The sequence below is a fragment of the Psittacula echo genome, assembly GCF_963264785.1.
Source record: "Psittacula echo genome assembly, chromosome: 9".
Lineage (NCBI taxonomy): Eukaryota > Metazoa > Chordata > Aves > Psittaciformes > Psittacidae > Psittacula > Psittacula echo.
The window spans coordinates 3,961,341-3,986,126 of record NC_137745.1 but is presented as its reverse complement, the minus strand read 5'-3'; the positions used below and the strand labels follow the sequence as shown (position 1 = coordinate 3,986,126).

At 40.4% G+C, this 24,786-nt stretch overlaps 2 protein-coding genes across 2 annotated transcripts in view; one reads left to right on the top strand and one right to left on the bottom strand.

Annotated features, from left to right (window-relative positions):
- The window catches only part of SYN2 (synapsin II), a gene marked incomplete at both ends in the record, with an annotated part of 176,368 nt that overhangs the window by 62,725 nt on the left and 88,857 nt on the right, over window positions 1–24,786 (bottom strand). The window lies entirely within an intron of this gene.
- Window positions 1,143–20,746, top strand: TIMP4 (TIMP metallopeptidase inhibitor 4; the record flags this gene model as incomplete). Its single annotated transcript, XM_080625421.1, has 5 exons — window positions 1,143–1,410; window positions 16,841–16,938; window positions 19,437–19,551; window positions 20,250–20,374; window positions 20,549–20,746. The coding sequence occupies 5 exons, from the start codon at window positions 1,143–1,145 to the stop codon at window positions 20,744–20,746; spliced, it is 804 nt and encodes a 267-aa protein (XP_080481547.1).

Here is a 24,786-nt window from a genome sequence, read left to right as displayed (position 1 = left end):
ACTTTGCACTGTTCAAAACCACAATTAATCTGCTGCTGTGAAACATGTCCCCATGAACAGGAAGGTGAAAAGCTACTTTGTGAACACCTCAGTCCCAGCCTCATAAAGTAAATTTTCATGCGTCTGGATTGAAATGGTTCAAATGACGTCAAGTGAATTTTCAATTCCTAAACTGGATTTGTGAAGCGATGAAACATGCAATTCTTAAGCAGCTCTGTCCTGCATGGCAAGCTATAGCTGCATTTTAGTGCTCTCTAATCAAACCTTATGCTGCTCCGTCACAAAACAACTTTATAGAAAGAGGATGTACATGTTCCACACATCCAGATCGCTACAGCAACAAGTGATCTGAAGTTGAAAAAGCCTTCCAGACTCTTGTATTTATGTCTGTGTCCCACGTGTAATGTGAGTCAGAAAACCCAGATACAGGCCTGGGGTGATTAAAACTTAAATTAATAGAGAATTAATAGAGAAAGAGCTGGCCTCCAACATAGAATCACAGAATATTTTGGGTTGGAAAGGACCTAGAGCTCATCCAGTTCCACACACCATCAGCACATTTTTCCTTATTTTAAATTAAAACTGTTATTTTAAATTAAATCTGTGATGAAATAATAAAAATATGCCTTTTCTTGCAGCTTTTATTTTTAACCCCGTATTCCCTGTTAACTACCAATTGTTCAGGGTTTACAAGCAGAGCATTGAAACGGCGCCTTCCCATGAATGAAGTTCTGTCCAGGCCGCGAACAGGGACGTCAGTTCAAGAAAACGCACAGAAGGGCCGCGGAAGATCAGGGGCTGTAAAAGAAAACAGAGCTGGAAAAAGAGCGGCTTTGTTGACCAAACCAAAGCAGAGGAGGTGGCAGGAGGAGGCTTGGAATTCAAACTGGAAGGAGATTTACCGGAGAATGACAAAATCTTTCTTTTGCTAAGATCGAAAAAATCAGCTTTAGAGACTCATCAAAGATGTTTTTGTGAAGGCGTTTGATCACGACTGGCTCCCCTAACTGGTACCAGCAGCGCGGCACTGCTCCCGAAGGTAACCTCTCCTGCGGTGCAGCAACTTTCGCCAATGATGTGCTTTTGCCTTAAAGGAAGGCGGAGTTAGGAGTTAGTGTCAGGGCCATAAATAAGAGGGTCCTATGTCAGGGAAGCAGAAGTCAGTGAACAGGAGCGTGTGCCCGGAGCGAGCGTTAGAGGGATTCCCGAGCCCGCTGGAGCTGCGCCGCTCGCTGCCGGCCGGCCCCGGGACCCGCCGCGCTCCAGGCGTCATGAGCCGCGCAGCCGCCGCGCTGGGGCCGCTGCCCGCGCTGCTGCTGCTGCTGCTGCCCGCGCGCACGGCGCTGCTGGCCGGGGCCTGCAGCTGCGCGCCCGCGCATCCCCAGCACCTCATCTGCGACGCGGCCCTGGGTGAGTGCGAGCGGCGCCGGGAGCGCGGGGCTGTGACTGACGGCTGGGCTGGGCTGTGCTGTGTGTGCGAACGCCGCTGGGAGCCGCGCCGCTTGCCCGGAACGCTGGCGGGCACAACCGGCCGAAATCGCTGTATTAGTTTAGTGGCTTTCTATCCTAAACAAGAGCTGCTTCTCTACCGGGTCCTGACTTGGAGTAAGCAGGGGAAAACACCTGAACTTTCAAATGGCTGCTGTTAACAGCATCCGTAGTTATTAGAGCAGCTAAATATGCTTGCTATGTATAAACCATGCATATGGGTATTTTAATAACAATTCGGGAGGACAGACTCCCCAGGACATAAAATAACAGCCCTCAGTGCTGCATAACGAAACACTCGCTCTCTGTTCTGTTCCACCACAACTGCTTTAATTGGCTGCTGGATTACTTTGTCATTTTCTAATACTTGAGCAGGACAGTGATGGGCTCTTTATTCTCTGCAGCCAAACTGGCAGCAGCGCTGCTGTACAAACACAACTTCCCATCATTAGGATAACTGTGTTTCATGATACTCAGTCTGCACTGGGGTTGACAAGCAACTTACAGAAAGAAACTCAAGATCTCAAAATTAGCCTGCATGGGGAATAAGAAAATGTGTCATTTTGCAGTCCTTTGATTTCCCAGCTCAAGCTAAGGCTGGTTTAGCTTCCATCTAGTGTGGCCAGCAAATGTAGAACATGAGTTTCCAAAGTGTCACAAAATTAGCATCTCTATGGGCAGGCAGTACTTTCTGCATACTGATTAATGGCTTTTATACCCTGACACAAAATCTTGGTGGCCATGACAGACTCTAAGCTCTGTTTGTGGCCATCAGTTAAATTGGTTTTTAATTTGCTCGTGTTAAGCAATGTTTTTCATGAAGTTACCTCCACCAGGCATTACAAACTTGGGCTTGTTTAAGGTGGGACAGAAAACAGAAGTTGTGCGACCAGGAGCTTAACTCTGTGTATACACATTGAGCCATATTCCTCTGCTGCGTTCCTGGACATCAGAAAGTGATGTGAGACTTACTGTAGAGATTTTCCTAAACAAAAAAAATTCACAATATAGAGGAAACTCAAAATACTTGTTATGAGGCATCTTCCTCAGGGAAGCTATTCTGGCCATTCCTATGTAGATAGTAAGATTTATTCTACTCTTAGATACACTTTACAAATGGTAACTATTGGCTTTCATATTTAAATACTGAAGATTGTAAAACACAACTTACTTTGTATTTGGACTTGATGCCCAAGCTCCCACGTCTATAAATATTCCTGTTTAAGTAAACTGCTCCTTTTGGCTATGGAGCATTTATATCAAGGATCCCTTTAATATTTATAACTTTAAAATAGTATTTCTATATATTATAAAACATCAGAGACATATAGATATCCTTTCATATAATACGTGCATACATGGCTTTATACATGCATTTGCATAAAGCCTGCTCTAAGGATGGATTATTTGATTTCCTGTGGCAACAATATCTTTCATAACCAAATTCACTTTAAAGGAGCTGAGGAAGACCAGTGGAGCTATGTGCCCCATGTAGGAGGAATCCCTCCTAACCAGGGTGCCAGAGGTGGCTCTTCCAGCCTGCTGCCAGCAGCCGTGGGTTTATACACCATGTGTGGGAGCAGGCTGCAGGCTGCCCACGGGAAGGGGCAGCACCATCCCCTGGGAATTGGGGCTGGGCCTCTGCTGTTTGATGCATAGTGGGTCTGAAGCCACCCTCCCGTGGCCTTGGGGCCACCTGGTTCTGAAGAGGGACTGGGAAGCTCACACTGTGCCAGTAAGCATCCTGTGCTGTAGCATAACTGAAACCTCTCCTCTTAATAGCACCATATTAAAAGACATTTGGGGGGGTGGTGGTGTTTAAGATTTAATAAGATTAAAGATTAAACTGAAAATCCATACTCCAATTTCAACACTTTCATACTTCCAGAAGATTAAACAAAGGGACAGCTCTTCAGCTACCAAGATCTATGGGCGCTGAGCGTTAATCCAGCTGCTTGCTGAGACTATTCTATTTTTTCAGTGATTGAATTCATCCATCCATTTACCCACAAACACATTCAAGTATTTCCTCACAGAACAAAACCCCGGCACATCTTGTTTAAAAGAAAGAAACCATGAGATGCCTCTAACTTCCACAGAGAAATAAAAACTGAGACAAACCCAAAGCACACACTTGGGTCACTGCGTTATTTCTCAGTTCACTATCTACCATCTTACATTTCCTTTATGATCACTTGTGATTTGGGTGGAGTGAAAATGGAGGTGGAGGGGGTTGAGTCATTAGACACTACTTGAACCATTAACTGAATATGTGAAGCCACTCAGCAAGCTTAGCATTTATATGAGAAAAACAACAAGCAGATAAAGTAACTTAAGTCCGGGACAAGCTCTTCTCACTTGTTCTGTTCCTGTGATTAATGCTGTGATACTTTGGCTTTTACTGCCAGGAGGGTTTTGTGGCTTTACTCTCTTTCTGAACACCCACACAACCTGAGTAACTTGATAGAAATAACAGGCTTTCTGACAGACCTAGAGTAAAAGAGAGCTTCTGGTCCTGCTGAACCTAAAATAAGGAATAAGTGAAGAGCCCCGCAGGTGTTACATGGCTGTACGCTGCAAGGATGGGTATGTAATGATGGGTAGTAAGTCAGGAGTCCCACACCAGTCCTGCCATCTATCTGAGTTTGTGAGTTAATCTCCCCACGTAGCTGTAAGAGGGTGTGAATGTGTACAAATCTGAGCAGTTTTCATGAACTTCTCACTAGTGTTAAACTTCACAGAGAGGCCAATCCTCATTTGAAGGAAGTGCCTGCCACCATGAAGATACACACCTGTTACGGGAAAAGGGAGATGTATCCCTCTTGTGTTCTTCTAAATGGTGCTGAGGCCTTCCTAAGATGTGCTGAATGCCTCCAAACCCCAAAGAACACCCATACTTCTCAAGAGGACTTTCACTGGGCATGGAGATGGCAGGTTTATGACACTGCCATTCCATGCACTGCACTGCTCATCGCCAGTGCTGACCCCTGTCCCCCTGAAGCATGCAGGAGGCTTTCTCCATACTGCAATGAAACGTGATGAGGACATGCTGGTTAGTGTTTCAAATCCAGAAGCAAGGCATCATAGTGTCAAGCCAATGAAAGAAAATTCCTCTGATAATGGCAGTTTTTGAAGAGAACCATGATGCAATTGAGTTTATCAGATAGTGTTGAGATACCAGATTTCCCTTTTACCACTGACTTCAGTCTTCCTGGACCAACCTAAACCAACCTTCACATCAAATCAGACAATCTGGAGAGAGGAGTGGTATCTGAAGAGAGGACCAGTTCCTTTCCAAAGTCTGACACTTTTAAATCATGCTGGTTTTCCCCCTTAGGCATAAGCAAGGTTGTATTTTGGACAGCAGGATGAATATGTAAGCACTTCACATTTCTTAGATGTGTAACACCAGTACCCTCCCTTTCAAGTTAGATGTGATCTTTCTGATTTAAACTGTCTTATTGTTGTTTCTTCTTAAACATCTATATAAAAAATGGTTATTTTTCTTGAATACTGGGTATCACACTCCAACAGAAATAAAAGACCTCAAGTACAAATAATATAGCTTCAGAGAATAGTTCTATAGCTTTGGAGAAGAGTGGCACATTTCAAGTATGATGGAAGCTTTACAGCTGGAGCTTGGCAGCATCTTCAGCCTGAGATCACTGAGATCAGGCATTGTAAAGACGTGCTAGATGATAAATTAGGTTTTAATCACATATAAAAATAACAATAAAAATCATATTTAAATACACCAGAATTAAATTTGCAAAGTCAGCTCCTCTAGGATAAAATCACAATACACTATTTCTTGATTATTGAATTGCCTAATAAAACTTCCATGGCTCAGTGTCCCACAATCTTGCCTCTCTGCATCATAATATCTAGTTTTGTACTGGAGTGGATTAATTTGTACATTATTAGAAAGGGAAGTAACTGCCTCAATGGGAAAAATCAGCATTGGAAAATGTATTAGAAATGCAGACGGTGTTTCTTCCAAGTTAGATGAGAAAAGGTGAACAGGGACATGAAAGTAGACTTTATGTTTCATTTTTACTGCATTATGTTATATGCACTCACCGTACTGTTAATCTCACAGAGAGTACTTGCTGTGTGATTATGCAGATATGACACCTGCATGTTCAAGTTGATGAGCACCTGCAGTGGTGGTTTTGACGCAACATGAAGCAGCTTTGTACTGAATCTTCGCATATTTGGGAGTAGAGCATTCACACAGTTGTAACCACACCACGTACCAGAAGACCCTTACAGACAGGAATACAACAGATCTTCATCTCCTGAGCGGGTTTCAGCAGTGCCCCAACACCTCCTGATTCTTGAAGGCCATGCTTGAGGGAGCAGGCAGAGCGTGGCACATCCTGGGTCACAGACCCCACTAACAGATGTGGGGTCACCCAGCTTACAGCACAGAGTTGCCTACAGTCTTTCAGACTCTTCTCCATAGCACAGAAAGGTTAAAGCACTTGGCATATGATCTGCATTTATATTATTGTCCTGCCAAAGGGAGGCTTCCAAGCAAGGTCCTTCCTCTAGAGCGAGCAATTGGTGACAACAACACAGGTTATTCCTAGAGTAGCTTGTCACCAATGAAAGGGATTACACAGCTATCATTTCTCAGGGGTCCCATTCCCCCTCACCTCCCCTGAAATGAAAGCTGAGTTTCTATTCCAAAAATTGTGACTTCCATTATAGAAATAATGTACTGGACTTTTGCTGTTCCTGTTCTGTCTCAAACAACAGGAGAAGCCCTGCATCTGAGCACCCTTCTTGCACGAGTAATTATCAAAAAGAGGCCATGAGACTCTATTACCATAGAAAATGACAGAATCCCAGACTGGTTTGCGTTGGAAGGGACCTTAAAGCTCCTCTAGTTCCAACCCCCTGCCACGGGCAGGGACACCTTCCACTAGAGCAGCTTGCTCCAAGCAACCTGGCAAGATATTAGTGCCATTGACAGAGCATGCTGCCAGAGCAGTATTTTCAGACCCCTGATTATATTACCCAATGAATCATCTTAAAACCAGCTAGAAATTATACTGCTCTCAAAAGTGATGTTATTCCTGTTTGGTAGGTTTAATGCAGAGGGGCTGAAAACAAACAATCCTCTCAGCCTCACATCCTCAGCAAGTGGCTGGGAAAAGCTGAATTCAGTCCTGTGCCCAACTGAGCCCCACAGATGTCCAGAGAGCAGTGCTGGGATGTAGGAATCAGAAACAGTCATACCCTTCCTGTAGCCACTTTTTGTTATAGGACTAAATTCATTAATAAAAATTATTGAGAAACAGACATTTTACTCTTAACACACACTTCAACAGACTCATAAATGATAGAGATACCAAACCTACCATTCACCTATTTTGGCTGGACAACACCCTGCCAAAGTCAGTTACAGAAAAGGTGATAGTTTTCCTTACTTCTCCAAGTATGAAAGAAATATAGTGACATTTTTCACTTGTCTCTTATGTATACTTTTATACACATCTATAGTATTCACAAATAAAATTTAAACTCCCTAGACAACGTGAACCCTTGGGAGTTACCGAATTTGAAGAAGCTACTGATGCACTTAGAGTGAAGCTCTTCATAAACAAAAAATACCTGCAACCCTGCAAAGGCCCATCCCTGGTACCAACTGCCTCTTACAATGCAGTTACAACTGCAGTACATACACATTCTTGGCATCAGAGCCTGACTTCTAAATGCCATCCAAAAACCTCCGAACTGCCTGCAGCGACTGCAGAGATACTGTGCTGTTAATCACTACTTACAACTGCACGTATTCGTACCAATCTTTGCTGAGTGTTCAGTAAAGCACCTCACTATTCACCCTCAGTGAATAGTTTTAGTGCTGCTATGGGAATAGCAGTATGAGTCCTTCCATTTGCAGCTAACACTTAGCAAAATCTTGGTGAAACAGCTTTCTAGGATAAAGACTGATTTCCCCTTTAGGAGTAGGAAGTATTACCTGAATGAGAGACCTATAAATAACCCTACATCTGCTTGAGGTTTGGAGACAGAAGCCAGCATTTTGAGAACTTACTTCAGAATTCCATGTCTAGTTAGTTTCCTAACTTACTTTTCAGTTCTGAATTCAAGACTAGACTTGCATTGCCAATATCACGGAACCCTAAGAAGTAATTTCCAATTTCCTGTAAATTACTGCTCTTAGAACCCTGCCATATAAGCTTGAAAACAGGGCTCTCTCTGGAAAAACAGTCACTCTCCTTCCCTTTGCTCACTGAATTTTTTCATGGCAGTGTTCCCAACAGCTTCAAAGCTGTAAAATGAGGTGGCATCATGAAACTGAACAACCAGACCGGATTTTAAGGAGCCAAATCCACTGAGCACAACACTCCGGTCAATTAGAACGCAGCTGACAACTGCACAGTAACATAGCTTTCATGGAAAAACCAGAGCTGAGTATTGTGTAGAAACGTGAAATCTCAGAAGAATTATGCTGATTTAGAAGTACCTCAGTAACACTGACTCATTGCTGAATATGCTATAAATGCAGGATAAGGAAATTCAGGAACTGGGTGACTTTTATTGAAAAGCATGCATTGTAGTGCTCAGAAACTCAACCCCGTGATTTCAAGCCCAATATTCTACACACAGTGTGGGGAAAACACAGTTCAAGATTAGAGACAAAGATTAAAATATAAATAAAGAATAGAACATGAAAGACTGCCAAACTCTTAATCCTATTAATTCACCAACTTTAATCCCTAACTTCCTCATTAAAACATATCTCAATAATGTGGTGTTTCTTCTGCACGGAGGAAGGGGCATGCAGCTATGAATGGAAATCTACAACAACATGATGTATGTTGTTCTACAGGCTTTGGAGTATAAAGAGAGTGTTATTCTTCAGCTGAAATTAGGCAGATGTTGATTACTAGTCAAATGATGTGGTATTGAGGCTTGTGAAGTATTTCTGGTAACATGAGCAGCAGCTGTAAAAACAGCACAGAAAAAGAAAACTGACCTTGAACAACATTAGGAAATCGGTCTATTTTTAAGGTAATATTTAAGTTAAAAGACTACCACGTATCTGCTAAAAACACACTCCCCTCCTCTGTTTGAAAGTTTGTAAAAACTAGATCTTAAACTCTCACTCTCATAAATTGAATGTATTCTCCTAATTAGTAGAAAATAGAACCACATAATCCTCTGGTTTAACTGGGAAGCCAAGCTCCATCAACTCCTGCCTTCAATACAAGGAATTTTTGGATCCCGAGCCAAAACACACAGAGATTCACAAAAACCTGACCTACCTGAGAGCCCTAATGAGCTTAAGCATAGGCCTCCTACGTTCTGAAAGCATCAAATGGAAATGCATTTTGGCTGCAGTTTGGTAACACGGTTTTGTGTTACCAAAACACAAAAGAATAACTGAATTCTACGAAGCATTTACATTGAGCAATAGTACCATGCAAACTAATATCCGTATGAATGGTAATAACATAATCCCTGGTATCTGCTTTATTGACTTCAGAAGCATTCCTGGGTTTTTTGGGACAGAGAATTGGAATGCAGTAATTCTCAATAAAGATGCCATGAATAATGAATGATGAAATATCCCCATTTATCATGTCAAAAAGAGAGGTGTTTCACTGCTGTTGTCTATAACTAAAGCCTAGTGGCTAGGATCAGTTGGTAGAGGGACCCATACTGACTGACACACAAAACCTTTTCAAATGTATTTGGGGCCTATCCCTTCAATGTCCAATAAGTGGCTCTATCTCCTTATTTCTCTCCCAGTTTTCTATTTTAGGTTGGGTTAGTAGAATTTAGGTCTGGCCTAATACTTTAAATCAACCTTCCACTTCAAAAATTCCACGGAGTTCTCCCTTAGTGATAAATCTTTACTATAAGCATTTGACTGTTCAGTTACAGATGTGACTGTTAAGGTCACCATGCTTACCTTCTCATGCTGGAAGCACCACCAGGACTAAACAATGCTCTTCCATACACTGCTTTCCATAGAATAAAGGAAAAAAGCCCGCTATTGTTAAAGTTATGATCTTTCGCAACATAAAAGTGCCTTCACATCCTAGCTAGCATAAACATCTTTTGAACTAAAGATTCCTTGACTTTGGGTCTAGGAGCTGTGGAGGATGAGTGAATACGAACAGTGTGCAGACTTACAGATCAGAAATCCATCCTGCAAACACAGATGAAAAGAGTTTTTCCAGACCCCCTCAGTACTGGGCCAGCTTTGCTCCTGGTGCATTCTGTTTATATCTAAAAGTGAACTAATAGAGCAGCTCTGAACATCTGAGTTGGGTTAGAGATTGGAAATGAAACTACTGTTTGCTGATCTGTCTTGTTGAAAGGAAAATCTATAGATGAGCTGTTTGCTGAACACACTGGCTCTTTTTCAGCTGTTTAAAGCATTCAATCACACCTTGCTCCGTTCTCGAAAGAGGAAACTGTTAGGTTTCCACTGCCAAAAGAGTAAGCATGATCTAGCACCTCAGCAGATAGCCTGAAGTAATCATCTCTCTCTCTATTGAAGTCTGAAACAATTAAAAGCTTGCATAAGAATTCAGAAATCAACACTGCAAAAGAATGGTTGCATTCTCCTGCATGTTGTAAGCATCAAAAGCAAGAACTGCGTGGACGACTGCACTGGATGGCTGTGACAACATCAGACATGGGTCAGATGTGCCAGATTTATCCTCAAAGCAGTGTATTGTTAGATCTGTCTCATCACCAAGCTGATATTGGCATCAGCTGTTTGTCAGCGCTCCTGCAGGGACCGAGCAGGCATCTTTGATGACTTTGATCTTTGTCCATTCTGACTTGATGCATCAGTTTTCATGCAGCCCCTAGACTCAACTTCCAACCTATGTCCCCCCTCAAAATCTTCTGTAGAAGAAGAGAAAAATACATGAATCCTATCAAAACATACATGAATCCTATCAAACTATTTTTCAGAGGTGATGATGCTGGCCAGCAAATTTTGATTTTAAAAAACCCTCAAACACAGGAAAACCAACTGATGGCAAAGCATTTGGACACCCATGGCAGAAGTGGTCTCTAGATGATGCCATAGAAATAATCACGACTGTTGTAAACTATAAAAATATATCTATATAAAGAGAGGAGCAGAATGAAACAGGCATGTTTTGAATTAAAAGAACAGAGCCTGAAACACATGGATGCCAAATTCTTCTTTAAAGAAGTTAAAAGTAGTCCAATAACAAACAGGAATTTACTGCAAGGGCTTCATCTTCTAACAGCCAGATTCTGAAAGATCACAAATAAATTTGAGTCAATTTGCTAAGTGCAAGTTGCCCCAGAGTTTAACTCCGGTTAATCATCCTGAATAAAGATAAGGATTTACGTGCCTCCCAGTGGAAAATCAAATAACTGTGGCAATAAACAGTAAAGTAGTTTTTGAAGACAGAGTACAGATCTTTCTGCATGCAGTACAGATCATCTCAACTCAGAATCTGCGAAATGGAGTTATAGCACTAGCAGAGCCTTTTTTTGGACTCAGAGCAGAGAAAAATGAAGAAAATTATAAGTGGGAATGGGATAAAAAACAACGGCATTTTTATGAGCCTGCAGTTGGCAAATCATTCAGCATGAACAGAGAAACCAGAGGATTTGCTGTTAAGGGACGTGCTTTCAAAAGGCCTTAAACATTCCAGGTTAAGGGCAACTTATTAAGCCATAACATAATTCTCCTGGTACTGGCACTTGATAGTATTACTCATTACTTTGTTTCATTTAAAAGCAGCAGGTGCGATTTCTGCTCCAAGCAACACATGTAACACAGGCAAAGATTTCCACAACTACTTCGACATCAATGGACACACATGTTCTCTTACTTAGTGACTAGTACGTGAATGCTCAAGTGCCTGTCTTTGCTACAGAGACGTGCTGTATTTCCCACCTCTCTTTTCAGAGATTTCAACTAACTGTGATGGCATTTCATATGGATACAAATCAAATACTGCAATACAATATAAGGAAAATCTCTTTATTCTCTTAAAAGTTACTTCTATGTTTCCAAAACAATCTGCTTTATAAATATCAGTGTATGTAAAACTACACATTAGGCATGTAAAAATATTTTAAAACATTATGTTCATGCCAATCAATCAATAACTTTTGTCTTCTTTTGGCCAAATTGCCCCCATTCTTCTCTTACAGAATACAGAATCACAGAATACAAAATGTTTTCGCACTTGTACACTACACAGAGGGGATGGTCCTGGATTGCACTGATCACTGATAAAGGAGCAGCGACAGGGTGTTAATAAAGTCCATTCTTAATTCTATAGATGAACTCTCTGAAGACAATGCAACTCTTGGCTGGGTTTTGTCCGGGCTGTACTGTAACCTGTGGCACTACCAGCACTGTACTGCAGTCTCTAGTTATTGCAAAGTAATTTAGCCCAATATTCAAATGAAAGTCATCAGTACTATGTCACTGATTAGCTGATCAATTCCGGAAGCTTCCCTTATGATATCACAAAATAAATCAAAGCATATAAAATTAATTAAGCCTTTCATAGTTAACTTAAATGCTTTTAAAAACAGACAGGCATCTGTTCATCAGATGGTGTGAAGTTGTATTAGCACCAGCGAGAATTACCACCATCTGAACTGAGAACTACGAATTTGAGACAGGCAGCTAAGAAGGGAGATAACTCCCATTTCTTAGTGAGGGTTGCAAAAAGAGCATAAAGACAGTTTTACACATGTTTTAGAAGAAGTCCTTCCCCTCTCCCCTGTTCAGACTGAAGAACGGAGATTCTAGACTGAAGGACAAAGTATGCACCCGACAGTCACACAAACCTGTCACCACAGCACTGGAAAGGCCACTTGCAGAGCACCCCTGGGTGGTCTGCAGAGCCCAGCTTTGCTGCAGTTGTCTCCTGCTTTACAATACAATTATTTCCTGTGCTGGATCTAGAAACTTCACCTTTACAGCTCCAAACGAACAACTTGGGCTCTATTCTCCTGATGTTCTTTTCATAAAGACTTCCAGGGAGCATATGAGATGCACTAGAGCCTTTGTCACATTCCAATCATGGTTTCAGGAGCCTATGATCAGAGTAACAGAACTGCTCAAGTGTAGGAACAGAGGCAACTTCTGCATGCACTGGTATTTACTTCCTATGGTTATATAAAACAGTGTTGGATCTCCCAGAAGTGTCTGCAATGAGGCAAAATCCAGAAAGCAGCCCTTTCACTAACCTCTTTAGAGAAAAAGTCTATATATGCTTTTGATAATAAAAAAACCCCAAGAAACCCTCCTCCCCCAAAAAAATCCACATGGCTTTTGGACAAGAAGAATTTTTGAATTGAAACATCAGATTCCGAATAAAGTCAACATCTCTGTGGATGGGGCTCCTGCACTTGTTCCTGTGCAAATATTTCCCTTAACCCAAAAAAGTTCTGATAGACAAACAGAGAGGTAGGTAGAAGTTTTAAGTAACCTTAGAGCAGAATGCTAAGCAGAAACAGTTGCATATGGTGCGTGCGAATGTTCTCATTTTGCTAAAAGGACGTATTTTTATAGATAAAAGTTCATCTCAATATAGGGCTCTTCAAAAGGATGTACAGACACATTATGTGTCCATAGCTCTGCTTTAATTTCATCCTGCAGGCTCTGACTGATAGTAATTTCAGAAAAACACTTGTGTTTTCTATTTTGCACACCTATTTTTGCTTTCTTCTGTTGCTCCCATAAATAATAAGGGTGCCGTCCTCAACCCATCCACCACATGACAATACACTCTGATTTAGATCCTTCTCCTTGTGCCACTTGTTCCTTGTCCCTCCAAGAGCAATAGTGTCTGGCAACCCTTTGATCAAAGTGTCAGGCATTAAAGAGACAGGTAGAAATAACTGCTCAAAAACCACTCCTCATGTTTTAGGTAATTAAATGTAAGGGCTAAACTGAGGCAATAAATGTAAAGGGAAAAAAAAATAGCTGCATGAGTCATTATCACAACCTTGTTCATAACCTTTTAGTAACTTGCACCTTTCTCTTCCTGTCAACATGGTTTTTGAAGTCTCATTTCAAGGTTCTTGTAGCAAAACTGATGCTGATTATAAGTTTGTGTGCTGTGAAATAAAATTCCCTGATTTCTTGAGAAAAAGACCACTTAAAAGCAGTGAAGACTAAATTTCTGCTCAGATAGCTAGATAGCTAATATAGCCTGAAGGAAACTGGAGGCTACAGCTGAAACACAGACTCCTCCTCAAGACGCCTGCTGGAAGGATGCTGCTGCTCCTTCCAGCAACTTGCCACTACTGATTCAGCATAGCTCATGGGAGCCGCGTACTGCAGCGTGAGTGAGGCTCCGAGGCTCTGCCCAAGCCCTGTGTGGCTTCCATCACATCAACCTCCTTCCACTTCAGTCACCTGAGACAACCTTCAGCTCCACAGCGGGGAGAGAGGTTTGCACTGTAGGAAAGTACCGTGAGTTAAAATAGGAGCTCGGCAGAAACACAATGTCCCGCCACTGGAATCCTGGAGTCAAATACTATGTCTTTTGGAAAACCATACATATTTTTAAGGCAGAACAAATCTGCAGCAGACTGAATTACTGGCATTAGAATGTGCAGACCATGCGTATGTATTTCATACATGTAAATTTCTCGTAAGGAACCAGTAACAGTCCAAGATAAAATGACATTATTACACTAAACAACCAGAGGTTGTTCTCAGTCGAACAGAGGAGAAGCCAAGTCATGGCATACTTGGAACCATGTCTTGAAAAGAAGTGCAGACGAGGAGGAATTCTAAGCTATAACCACCATCTGAACCACGAGTGGAGTGAGAGAGATGGCGGGGCCCAGGAATGCTACATCAGGAAGTGCTTGTGGTTAAAAACAGAAGCAACCACATGAATAAGAGGTTTCAGGAGACAGCGAGACGACACTGATTGCAAAAAAATATTAGAGCACAGAAAAAGAAAACCAAGAAGAATTAAAAGGCCCAAAAAGATCCATGTGCATCTGAGTCTGGTTTCAAGAGAACAGAAAAGCAAAACCCAGCTAACTAAAGATTTAGGCATCCTGTAACAATAAAACTTTCCTGCCTTTGAAATTAATCTCAATTTGGTCTTCCTTCCCCATCTGGAAGCTTTGTCTTACACAGACAAGTGAGTGAAACTCACACAACATAAAATAGTTTTAATTTTCTTCTGCATATCCAGAAAAAAGATCCCTTAATGACAACCCCAAAATGTTACACTTTCAGCCTTGCGTAACTCCATGGAGACTCTTTGAGCTATCACTGATCATCTGGAAGGTTTCTCTCAGATGCTAACATGCGGAATCTAATAAAACTATGAAAATGAGTACTGTTTCAATATTAAACGCAAGGGGGAAAGCAGCTTTAGTTATCCTATAAATGTTTGCATTGAGTAGGCAGGAAAAGATTTCCTGCGTATAAACCATGTTATGGTATTAAGAAACTAATGGAGCTTGCTCTTAGCTGCTGTCTCAGCCCTTACCTTTTACACTGAATGAACTCTTTAATGAGAAAACCTCTTTTTAGGCAGTCATGATGCAAAGGAAAGCACTGCAAAACAAACCAACATGATTCTAATTTGACCTTTGCAACAGCACAGTACACACAATCCACAACACTTTTTATCTGAATTAGATCAAATATTCAAGAAGTACTGTTAATTTGTGGGAACATAACACATCTGCAGACGATTAAAGAGATGCTGCCACTCACCATTTGCAATGAGGAATTTGCTGTTCATACTTGAAAGAACTCTTTCCTTCCAATCCAACCCATAAGTCTAAAATGCTTCTTTAAAAGAGTTTAAATAGCTTAGGAGGAGGAAGCATCATGCCAAAAGATAGAGGACTCAAGCTTTGAAGCTGCTGGCATCTGCAGCATGTTGATTATTACATCTACTTTGGTCTGCTAATAAGTGAGGAAATGAGAACTGACCGTTACTGGGTGGGACTGACCTCTATTTGGCTGTAAGGAAAACTGCAGTCTGTTTCTTGTTCCTTTAGGTATGATGTTTAGTGGTCAACGCATTGAAGAAACGTTTCTGAGGTTTTTTTGGAAAAGCCTGATTTTGATGCCAGATTTTCCTCTGCATCAGCCTGAGACATTTTTCAGGGAATGAGAAGTATGAGGATTTCACTGTAAGTGTGGCCAGACCCTGGCACAGGGGCTGAGAGAGGCTGCAGAATCACCATGCTCACAGCACTCAGCTAGGACATAGCCCTGAGCGCCCTGATCTGAGCTGGGCAAGAGGCTGGACCAGACCACCACAGGCTCCTTCTAACTGAACTTATTCTATGAATCATCATGGCTGATTCACACTAATTTTGATAGAATGGTGCCTTTCATCATGAAAAATAAAAGCAAAATAAAACAGGAGTCTGAGAGCTGCTCTCCTACCGAAGGATACTCCTGGTCCCTGCAGATGTAGATGTCTTAGCAGAGATCCATTCTCTGCCCAACTGCAAATTAGACATAGAGTTGAAGTGGGGTCCAAGGCTCCAGCCTCTGCCAGTATATCTGTCTCCCTGCAGATACAGCCTGTTCCAACAAGTCCTGCATCTGCAGAGGAGCTGGAACCATGGCATCCAGAATCAGGCAAAACCAGGACTCTCAATTCTCTGGGGGGAGAGAAGTCCCCAGAGAACATTTTGCCATATACCATGTTCTTAGAATCCTGTTATTCTCTGTGCCTAATATAGTCGTGGTGTGCATTAAACAGCATACACAAGAGAGATGCCTCAAACAAACAGATTGGAAAAGAAATAATTTCTTCTTCCATGAAGTCTCATGCTTTCCTTGTATAAAGAATAGGAAATGAGGGACTAATTGATTTATACAGGTCAACACAACTAATGATGTGTTAAGAAAAGTGCTAAAAATCTACAGTCTCAGAGAAGTGAATGAAAGAAGATTCTCTTCTTGTCTTCTGGTTTCATGTGATGTGTTAAGAAAATGTGTTGTTAATGATGTGTTAAGAAAAGTGCTAAAAATCTACAGTCTCAGAGAAGTGAATGAAAGAAGATTCTCTTCTTGTCTTCTGGTTTCATGGATAAAATTGATGCTTTCATCTTGTCTGGCATGGTCTTTCAGACAGTTAACCTCAAGTCTGTTTAACTGATCAACAGCTCTTCCATAACCAACAGCCATGTCATTTCCCTTGCTCACAGACTGTAATGATGATGGTTTATAAAATTTTATGGGATTCAAGCTTTAAAATCTACTTCTAGGTAAAGTGTGAAACAATGCTAAAACCTATCAATGTATTTTTTGCCTTTGCTTCTAAAATCAGACATATACTTATTTGCATTTAAATCTTCTTCTTTATTACAGTGATTCGAGCGAAAATATCCAGTGAGAAGGTGGTTCCTGCCAGTGATAATCCTCTTGATACCCACAAAATGATCCGGTATGAAATCAAACAAATAAAGGTACATGGAATCACTAAGCTATTTTGAAGTTCAATGCTGATAGCGTATGCATATTACTATAGTCTAGTCCTTAAAGGCCTTAAGATGGAAAAGGCTCCAGCTGCCTCTCATTGAGGTAAAACAGATCATGAACTACCTGTTTTGGGAATACACAGGAAACAGGTTGTCTCTTTCAGTTAAAAGTTGTTGATGTGCGTTGGTGGGGGGGCTGTTTGTTGGGTTAGGTTTTGTTTCTTACGTTTCCCAGGCTGTTTTATCTCATTTTCCATAAAATATTGTTTTGTATTATTTGTATGACATTATATATATCTATATATTTATATAGATATATATATTACAACATTGGGAACACTTAGCAGATCGTTATGAACACTAAATAATAAACAATATGAACACTAAATTTAAACAATAAATAAGCAGTCCTTCAAACTGTATCAGCTGATCATCTCACAGGAGTTTTAGTAAGAAGAATCTATGGTAAACAAGAATATCACAAAATATTCCCAGCTGTGCTTACTACACATAGCTTCTGATAAGGTTTTATAGTGATTTTAACAAGCCGATTCTTTTTACCTTGCTAAAACAAACCCCCAGACTCTTCACCATCTGCCACTTTCTGTCTTTAAGGATGTTTCAAAATGTTTCTTTACGGAAGTAAGCATATAAATACCAGAGCAATTCTCTTTCCTTCCATTAGCACTTGAATCTGGGCAATACTTCAGTAACATTATAGAAATGCAAATTGTCTTATACTTCAGCACAGAAAAAGACTGAGAAGTCTAGTCTGTGTTAACCATTCTTCAGTAACAGCATGCTGAAATCTCTGATACAGATCTATACATTGGACCTGCTTTGGAGCTTCTCCCAAATTTTTCTAAGTGAAGGCCTGGTCAAAACTCAGGCATCAGTAAGAGAGCTTTATTTAATTCTGCTGAGCTTCAGAAGGCAAGCAGCTGGGACTGGACAAATCAGAGAGATTTGTTTTCTAGTAAAAGATGCTCTGCATCATTACATGCAAGTTTAGTCTAAAGACAAATGGGTTTTAATAGTCCCAACTATTAATTAAAAACAGAAGAGATTTAAGAAGAGGCAGGAGCCGAGAAGATCAAATATAAATTATGAGTTAAACAAATGATTATCATCTTAAGAAATGGCTTTAACAAACATCTGTTTTAAAAGCGGAGATAGTTCAGTCTTTGATTTAAAAAAGCCCAACAAAACAAACACCAAACTCACTTAAATATTAACTAGATCCCCATTATACATTGCTATGGATATATATATATAGCTAAATCAGTTTGTGTTACCCGCATAATGCCTCTTAAGTTAACTTAGATGAAGTAATGAGATACTAAAAGAAAAGCTGCACCCTACTATACACTGTAGCCCAACCCAAAGTTTCCTAATGTAGAGAGAACTCAAATCAGACAATACTGTCATAGTTACTGTGTACTAGATACCCATGTTTAGCGCTCACACCCTGAGTAAGGTAGACTGAAGTGCAGCAGAAGGAAGGGATGCAAGTTTCAAAAGATGGCAGGTTCAGTGTGTTTGTTTTTCCTACTAGAGTACTTCAAATTCACATCTAATCTTTTCGGATCGGAAGTCCAACGAGAACAACTTTAGCTTTTTTTATTCCATAAATAAGGCTTCAGTAAAATGAACACATTACAGTGTATTCTCTAGAGCCTTGTACTATTTACATCCCCTGAGGGGACTCAAGTAACCTCATTTTCCAGTGACACAGCTGTCCCAAGAGCCCTGTGACCGATGGCCGTGCCTGTCAGCACACAGCACAATGTCACCCTAGCGCTGGGGTTTCAGTGAGCTCATCTTAGGAGATGACAGCCATGCTCAGGGTTATCAGCATCTTATGGTTCTTTCTCGCTTTTGGACACAAGTAAGCCATTAGATCAAAACCAATTTATTTAAGAATTCTTGTCAGAATTGGAAACGCTGGTTATGGAGCTGTGACCTGAACACTGCACAGGCTTTGATCCCCAACCCATCCACTCTAGCACTGCAGGCTAGGAATTCCAAGAGTTGGATCCCATTTGCCAACAGTTATTTGAGAAGGCTGCATTGGGCAAAATTCTGGCTGTGGAAAATGATGCTGCAGCACCTTGCTTAAGATCCCAGAATCAAAGGATGGTTTGGGAGATGAATGCTGTCCCTGCATTACTCTGTAAATGGAAGATGCCAGTAGAAAATAAATTGAAGAGAAAGCTGTGAAAATCCATCAAAACCACTGAAAAAGCACAGTTAAAACCCCTGTAATTTGAAAAAATTAAGACCTAATTTCCTTCTAAAAAGAGAAAAATAATGGACACATTTCATTTAGTGTGGAGAAAGGGTCCAACTGTTGGTATTTCCTCATATCAGTTCAGACGTTAGAAGCTTTTTTAAAGGGATGCACCATGTATTTCTTTCAGCTGTTGTTCGCAACTGTTTATTCCTGTTTGTTTTCCACTAGTGACTTTGTGTCTGATCATTTTCAGATGTTTAAAGGATTTGAAAAGGTCAAGGATGTCCAGTATGTCTATACCCCTTTTGATTCATCCCTCTGCGGTGTGAAACTAGAAGCTAACAACAAAAAACAGTATCTTTTGACAGGTAAAGTGTAACAAATCTAATGTACCTATAGAGCCAGAAGTAACTGCTCTGATTGACTGCAAAAATATGCCAGCCCTTGTGATAAAATATTTATGTTCTAAGTAACACCAGCACAATGAAATGTCCAGTTGTGTAAAGCTGTAGTTACACTGGGATCTGACCTCTTTTCCATCCTTCAGCAAGCTTAAAGCAGTTTCAAAGGAGAAGGGCAGTAACCACACCATTAGTAAATAGGAAGTATGGCATCATTACCTGTTTAAAGCCAACAGCAGTGCTTTTCCCAGGAAGGCAGGCATGCTTAATGAGACAACACATGCCCACATGTATGCAAATTGAGGTTCTAAGTCATTACAGATTTTTCCAGGGAGCCCTGAAAGCTAGTTTAACCTCCTGCTGCATTTGCATCCAGCTCTTGCTGGCAGATTATCAGCATCTTCTGAAACATATTCTTAAATCTATTACATTTATTTAGCCCCATCAGCAGAATAGTTCTCTCAGGTCTAACTACATTCCTTGAAAAAACTGTGAAACATGACCAATTTGGTGTAGTTAAAAACTTATATAGGATTTCTATAACCTGTAAGTTTTACATAACCTATATAGGGGCTTTTTTTAATAAGGTATTCTTGCAGTTGATTTCAGTATTCAGAAAACAGTTTTATTTGCTTGCCTGATTTTTCTTATTTTCCATGCTATAGGCCAAATTTTAAATGATGGTAAAGTCTTCATCCATTTATGCAACTACATTGAACCATGGGATGATTTATCCTTGTCTCAAAAGAAGAGTCTTAATCAGAGATACCAAATGGGCTGTGGCTGCAAAGTAAGTATAGAACAAAACACTGGCTAACAAAGAGTGGAGCCCCCTCACAGGCATCAGAAGTTCTCCTGCTGGGAACTGTTCTCCTGTACATTAACTATTTTATATTATATGAGAATAAATATTGTTTAAATGAAACCTCCAATATGCTGACTTCATGCCCTATTTCACCTCTAGATTACAACCTGCTACATGGTGCCCTGTTCCATCACTGCACCGAACGAGTGCCTCTGGACAGACTGGCTGATAGAAAGAAAGCTGTACGGGCACCAAGCCAAGCACTACGCCTGCATCAAGAGAAGTGATGGCACTTGCAGCTGGTACCGAGGTGGTCCTCCCCCAGAGAAAGACTTTATTGATATCAGCGAACCTTAAACCCGTCACTTTCTAGAAAGCCTTGGAGGCTAATTCTATCAAACACTGCACGCTCACAGCTTTGAACTGCCATCCTCTAATGTATCTGTTGCTTAGAAACAAAAACAAATTGTCCTGTACAGCTAAAGTACGAGTCTGTGGAATTGGCACTCACGCAAGATGAGGAACAAATCTCCTGGAGGTAGCTGCTCTGTAAAGTTACGCTTTGTACAGAGAGGCTCAAGCTCAGAAAGCTCCTCTGTGTCCTCTAAGGCACAACAAGTTTCCCTTTTACCAATATGAATGTACAAGAACAAAAGAATTGCCAGATTTTTGTCCCCTATTTCTGTTAACTTACAGTGTAAGAGTTTCAACCCAGCCCCATGTTTCATTCCAAGCCTTGCTGATGAACTACAGAATATTTTATAGAACAATTTTTTTCTGTATGAAAGCCTTCTGATACAACAGAATTATTGTACAGTGTATATGTAAAGTGTTATAACAATGTGTTATAAAAAAAGATGAAAAAATCCCTCTATCTCCTTATCTGTTGAAACAAGTTGAACAGTTTTCTGATTAAAACAATCTATGCTCTCTATTTTGTACGTTACTTAAGTCATAGCTTTCTTTATCTACAATTTCATGGATAACTAAGTTAAGAAACAGCTTTGATAATCAAAATCCTCTTACCCAATTCAATATTTCTATGGACTAGGTATATTTTGGTGAAAGAAAAGCCACGTGTTCTAATGCTTCAGCATTTTATGGAACCTCCACAAGTAACAACAGGCTAAAACTGCATATATTTACAGAAACCATGTGGAGCATCACAGCAGCTGCAGCACCTGATAATGCCTCTCTAAATATGTGACTAGGTCATTGTATTTCAGCACTGTTAAAAGCCTTGGCTTTAGAAACTCATGTAAAAAATATATGCAATAGATACTGAATAACTTACACTGCAAGTGATTCCTTAAAAGCTCTCAACTATTCGATCATATTGAATAGATTAAATTTACATTAATGATTCATGAATACCCATCATACTCTGTCATACAGCATTTGGTAACGAACTAGAGAAGTGTTACACGTACTTTGCTTTTTAGTGTCTTAACTTTTATGAATCGATTAGTGTAGTTAGTAACTAATCTCACACATATTTAAGTTACAAAAGTAATTCACCTCACAGTGGTAAAACTTAAGAAATTCTTTCAGTAAATGCCAAAGTTCAGACAATTATACAACTGCTTGTTCCATAAACGGGATGAGACCCTTCACGCAGGGTTTGATCTGTAATAGCTGCCATTTCTGATGTATCCTACTCTCTCCAATTTTCCTCAGTGGGTTTCTTTTACTTCATCCCTATTTTGGCTAGAAATGACTCTCGTGTATTCCTCACAGGACACTTTAGGACAACAGGTGGAGATTTAGGCAGTTCTGTTCTTCTTTGGTTAGATCGGGTCTATTTAAACACTGTGCTCATTCCTGCTAACCTGGTGACATTTCCAGCCCATGGGCTCACCAGGTATCAGAGCTGTTACTGTCTATTGGTTCAAGGGTCCGCTTTTCCAAATAGTTCCTTACTCTGTGTGCTTTAGGGTCCTTATAAAATCCGTGGGACTTCAACTTGCAAAGAAGATATGCCCATCTTGAATGGAATTAGAGGTGCCTATGCACTTAAATTCAATGAAGTAGTAGTCTGGACATCAAATTCAGCATGTTCCATGTATCTTGTCACACCCTGAGTTATGCTGTATTGGATATACAATGTACACTTGTTAAAAACCAACTGTATGAGTGATTTTGGTGACATATTCTGTTCATGTTTCTAATGCTTATTTTGACACTTGCATGAATCCCTATTTAAAGGACAGGTTTGAAATGCTCTTGTGAGAATAAATATTCTTACTTTTTTGGTGGCTAAACTTACACAACTCCAATGAAGCGCAAATGGAGCAGTGTCAATGGGAAGGCATGCCATTAGTCCTTTGAGGAATATATATCCCTTAATAGTCAATATTTCTCTTTTTATTTACTGGAAATCAGTTTTGCTCTTTTAATTTACAATCCTAAATTAAAACACCATCTATCTGTGCTGCTAGAAGTAAAGCCCAGATCATTTTCTGCTTTGCTAAAGGCAAACCAAAAGTTACCCAACGCTAATTTGGACCACAAACTTACCATGGCTACTTATATAAATGAAATACAAAGGCTACATTTCTTCCCAAAAAGAGTTGATATTGCAGCTTCTACACTGGCACTGCTATTTACTGTCAGTGCTGAGCACTTATATTATTAATTTACAGGAAGACTTAAAAATGAGGCCGTATTTCCTCATGTCAAACCAAAAGCACCCCTAGACAAGCCTGCAAGAGTTTAATAACCATACAAAGGCTGAATCAAGAGCATGGCTAATTACTATTCAGCACATGTACAGTGGAGCATTTGTTTCCAAATCCATTTTGATGCAATGGTGTTTTCTCAACAGCACTCTGCAGCAAACAGATACTTTCTGCTTTTTAACTCAACATAGTTCTGTTTCTATTTCAGTTTTATAGTGATCAGATCTTAAACACAACTAATCCAACTGAGAATTACCTTCTTCATGGACCTTGTAAAAATACATGTTTTCTTTGATATTTATGAACAAACTGTAGTATGAGTTGTGTGCCATAGTTTTAAAAACATTTTATATTTGACCTGCCATAAAATATCTCATATGAGGTGTGTCGAAAGTAATAGCCGTCCACTTTGATTTCTGTCTGGGCATAAATCTGGCCAAATTTCCTGCAATGGATGGTACAAAGATGGTTTTTTTTTTTCCTCATATCAGTAAATACAGCAAGAAAAACTACAAAAACCCCTCTCAGAATGAGGTTTTATCTTCCCTGAGATTCAGCAGTGGTAAAGACTATGAAAAGGATTACCTACAATGCAGCATTCCCAGCATGTTATTTCTCTATCAAGATTTTTACTGTAGTGGCATTGCTATATTATCAACAGCGGATTATTTTTACAGCATTTTATTTTTACTTCTTGAAACTGCGTCCGTATTATATGAAAGGTTAGAGCAGAAATACAGCCTGGTACAACTTTTGATTTTCATTTGAAAATGACTCACATGACTTATGGTAAGAGAAGGGAGAATGTACAGGTGATCAGTTGAAAAAGCAACACCTCGAATATTGCTGGCTTTTCCTCAATATTCCAGTTAAGTTTTCATTAAATTGTCCAACAATTCTGTTGAAAAAGCTGTTGTTTTGTTTTCATGACAGAGAACACAAGAAGTGGGAATGTAGTGAAATAAAGGGAACTAATTACTGAGGGAAAGGCTGTAAATATGACTCAACTAGCGCCGAGTTCAAAAAGCCTCACAGCATTTTGTATACTCAGTCTGAGATGAATGTTTCTGTTTCAAAAAGTGTTTCATTAAAGCAGCTCCATTTTTACACAGAAGAACGGCATCTTTGTTTATTTACCTCTTCTTGCCCTCTGAAGACTCAGTACAAATGATCACCACAGTATGACAGAAGCAAAAGGAGCAGAAGCACAACCCTACGTCTGGCACGCTCAGCTGGAAACTCAAGTCACAGAGATCTGGAGCTTTCCCTGCTCCCCCCACCCCACCTGGTTTGCACTGGAGGGGAGGGAGAGAGCTCTAGGCTACAATTTGGAGAATAAGAAGGCAAGGAACAAACACAAGAGGAACTACAACAAATGATTCTTAACTGTAAATATCAAATTCTATCAAAGCAAACACAAGTGAGGCTAGCTATGTGTTAAAACCAACAAAATTTAAACAGGATGATGTGATTTCAATTCATAGAATCACAGAATCCCAGACTGGTTTGGGTTGGAAAGGACCTCCATTTCCAACCCCTACCACGGGCAGGGACACCTTCCACTAGAGCAGGTTGCTCCAAGCCCCTCTGTCCAACCTGGCCTTGAACACTGCCAGGGATGAGGCAGCCACAGCTTCTCTGGGCACCCTGTGCCAGCGCCTCAGCACCCTTACAGGGAAGAACTTCCCAACATCTAAATCTACCCTTATCAACCAGAAG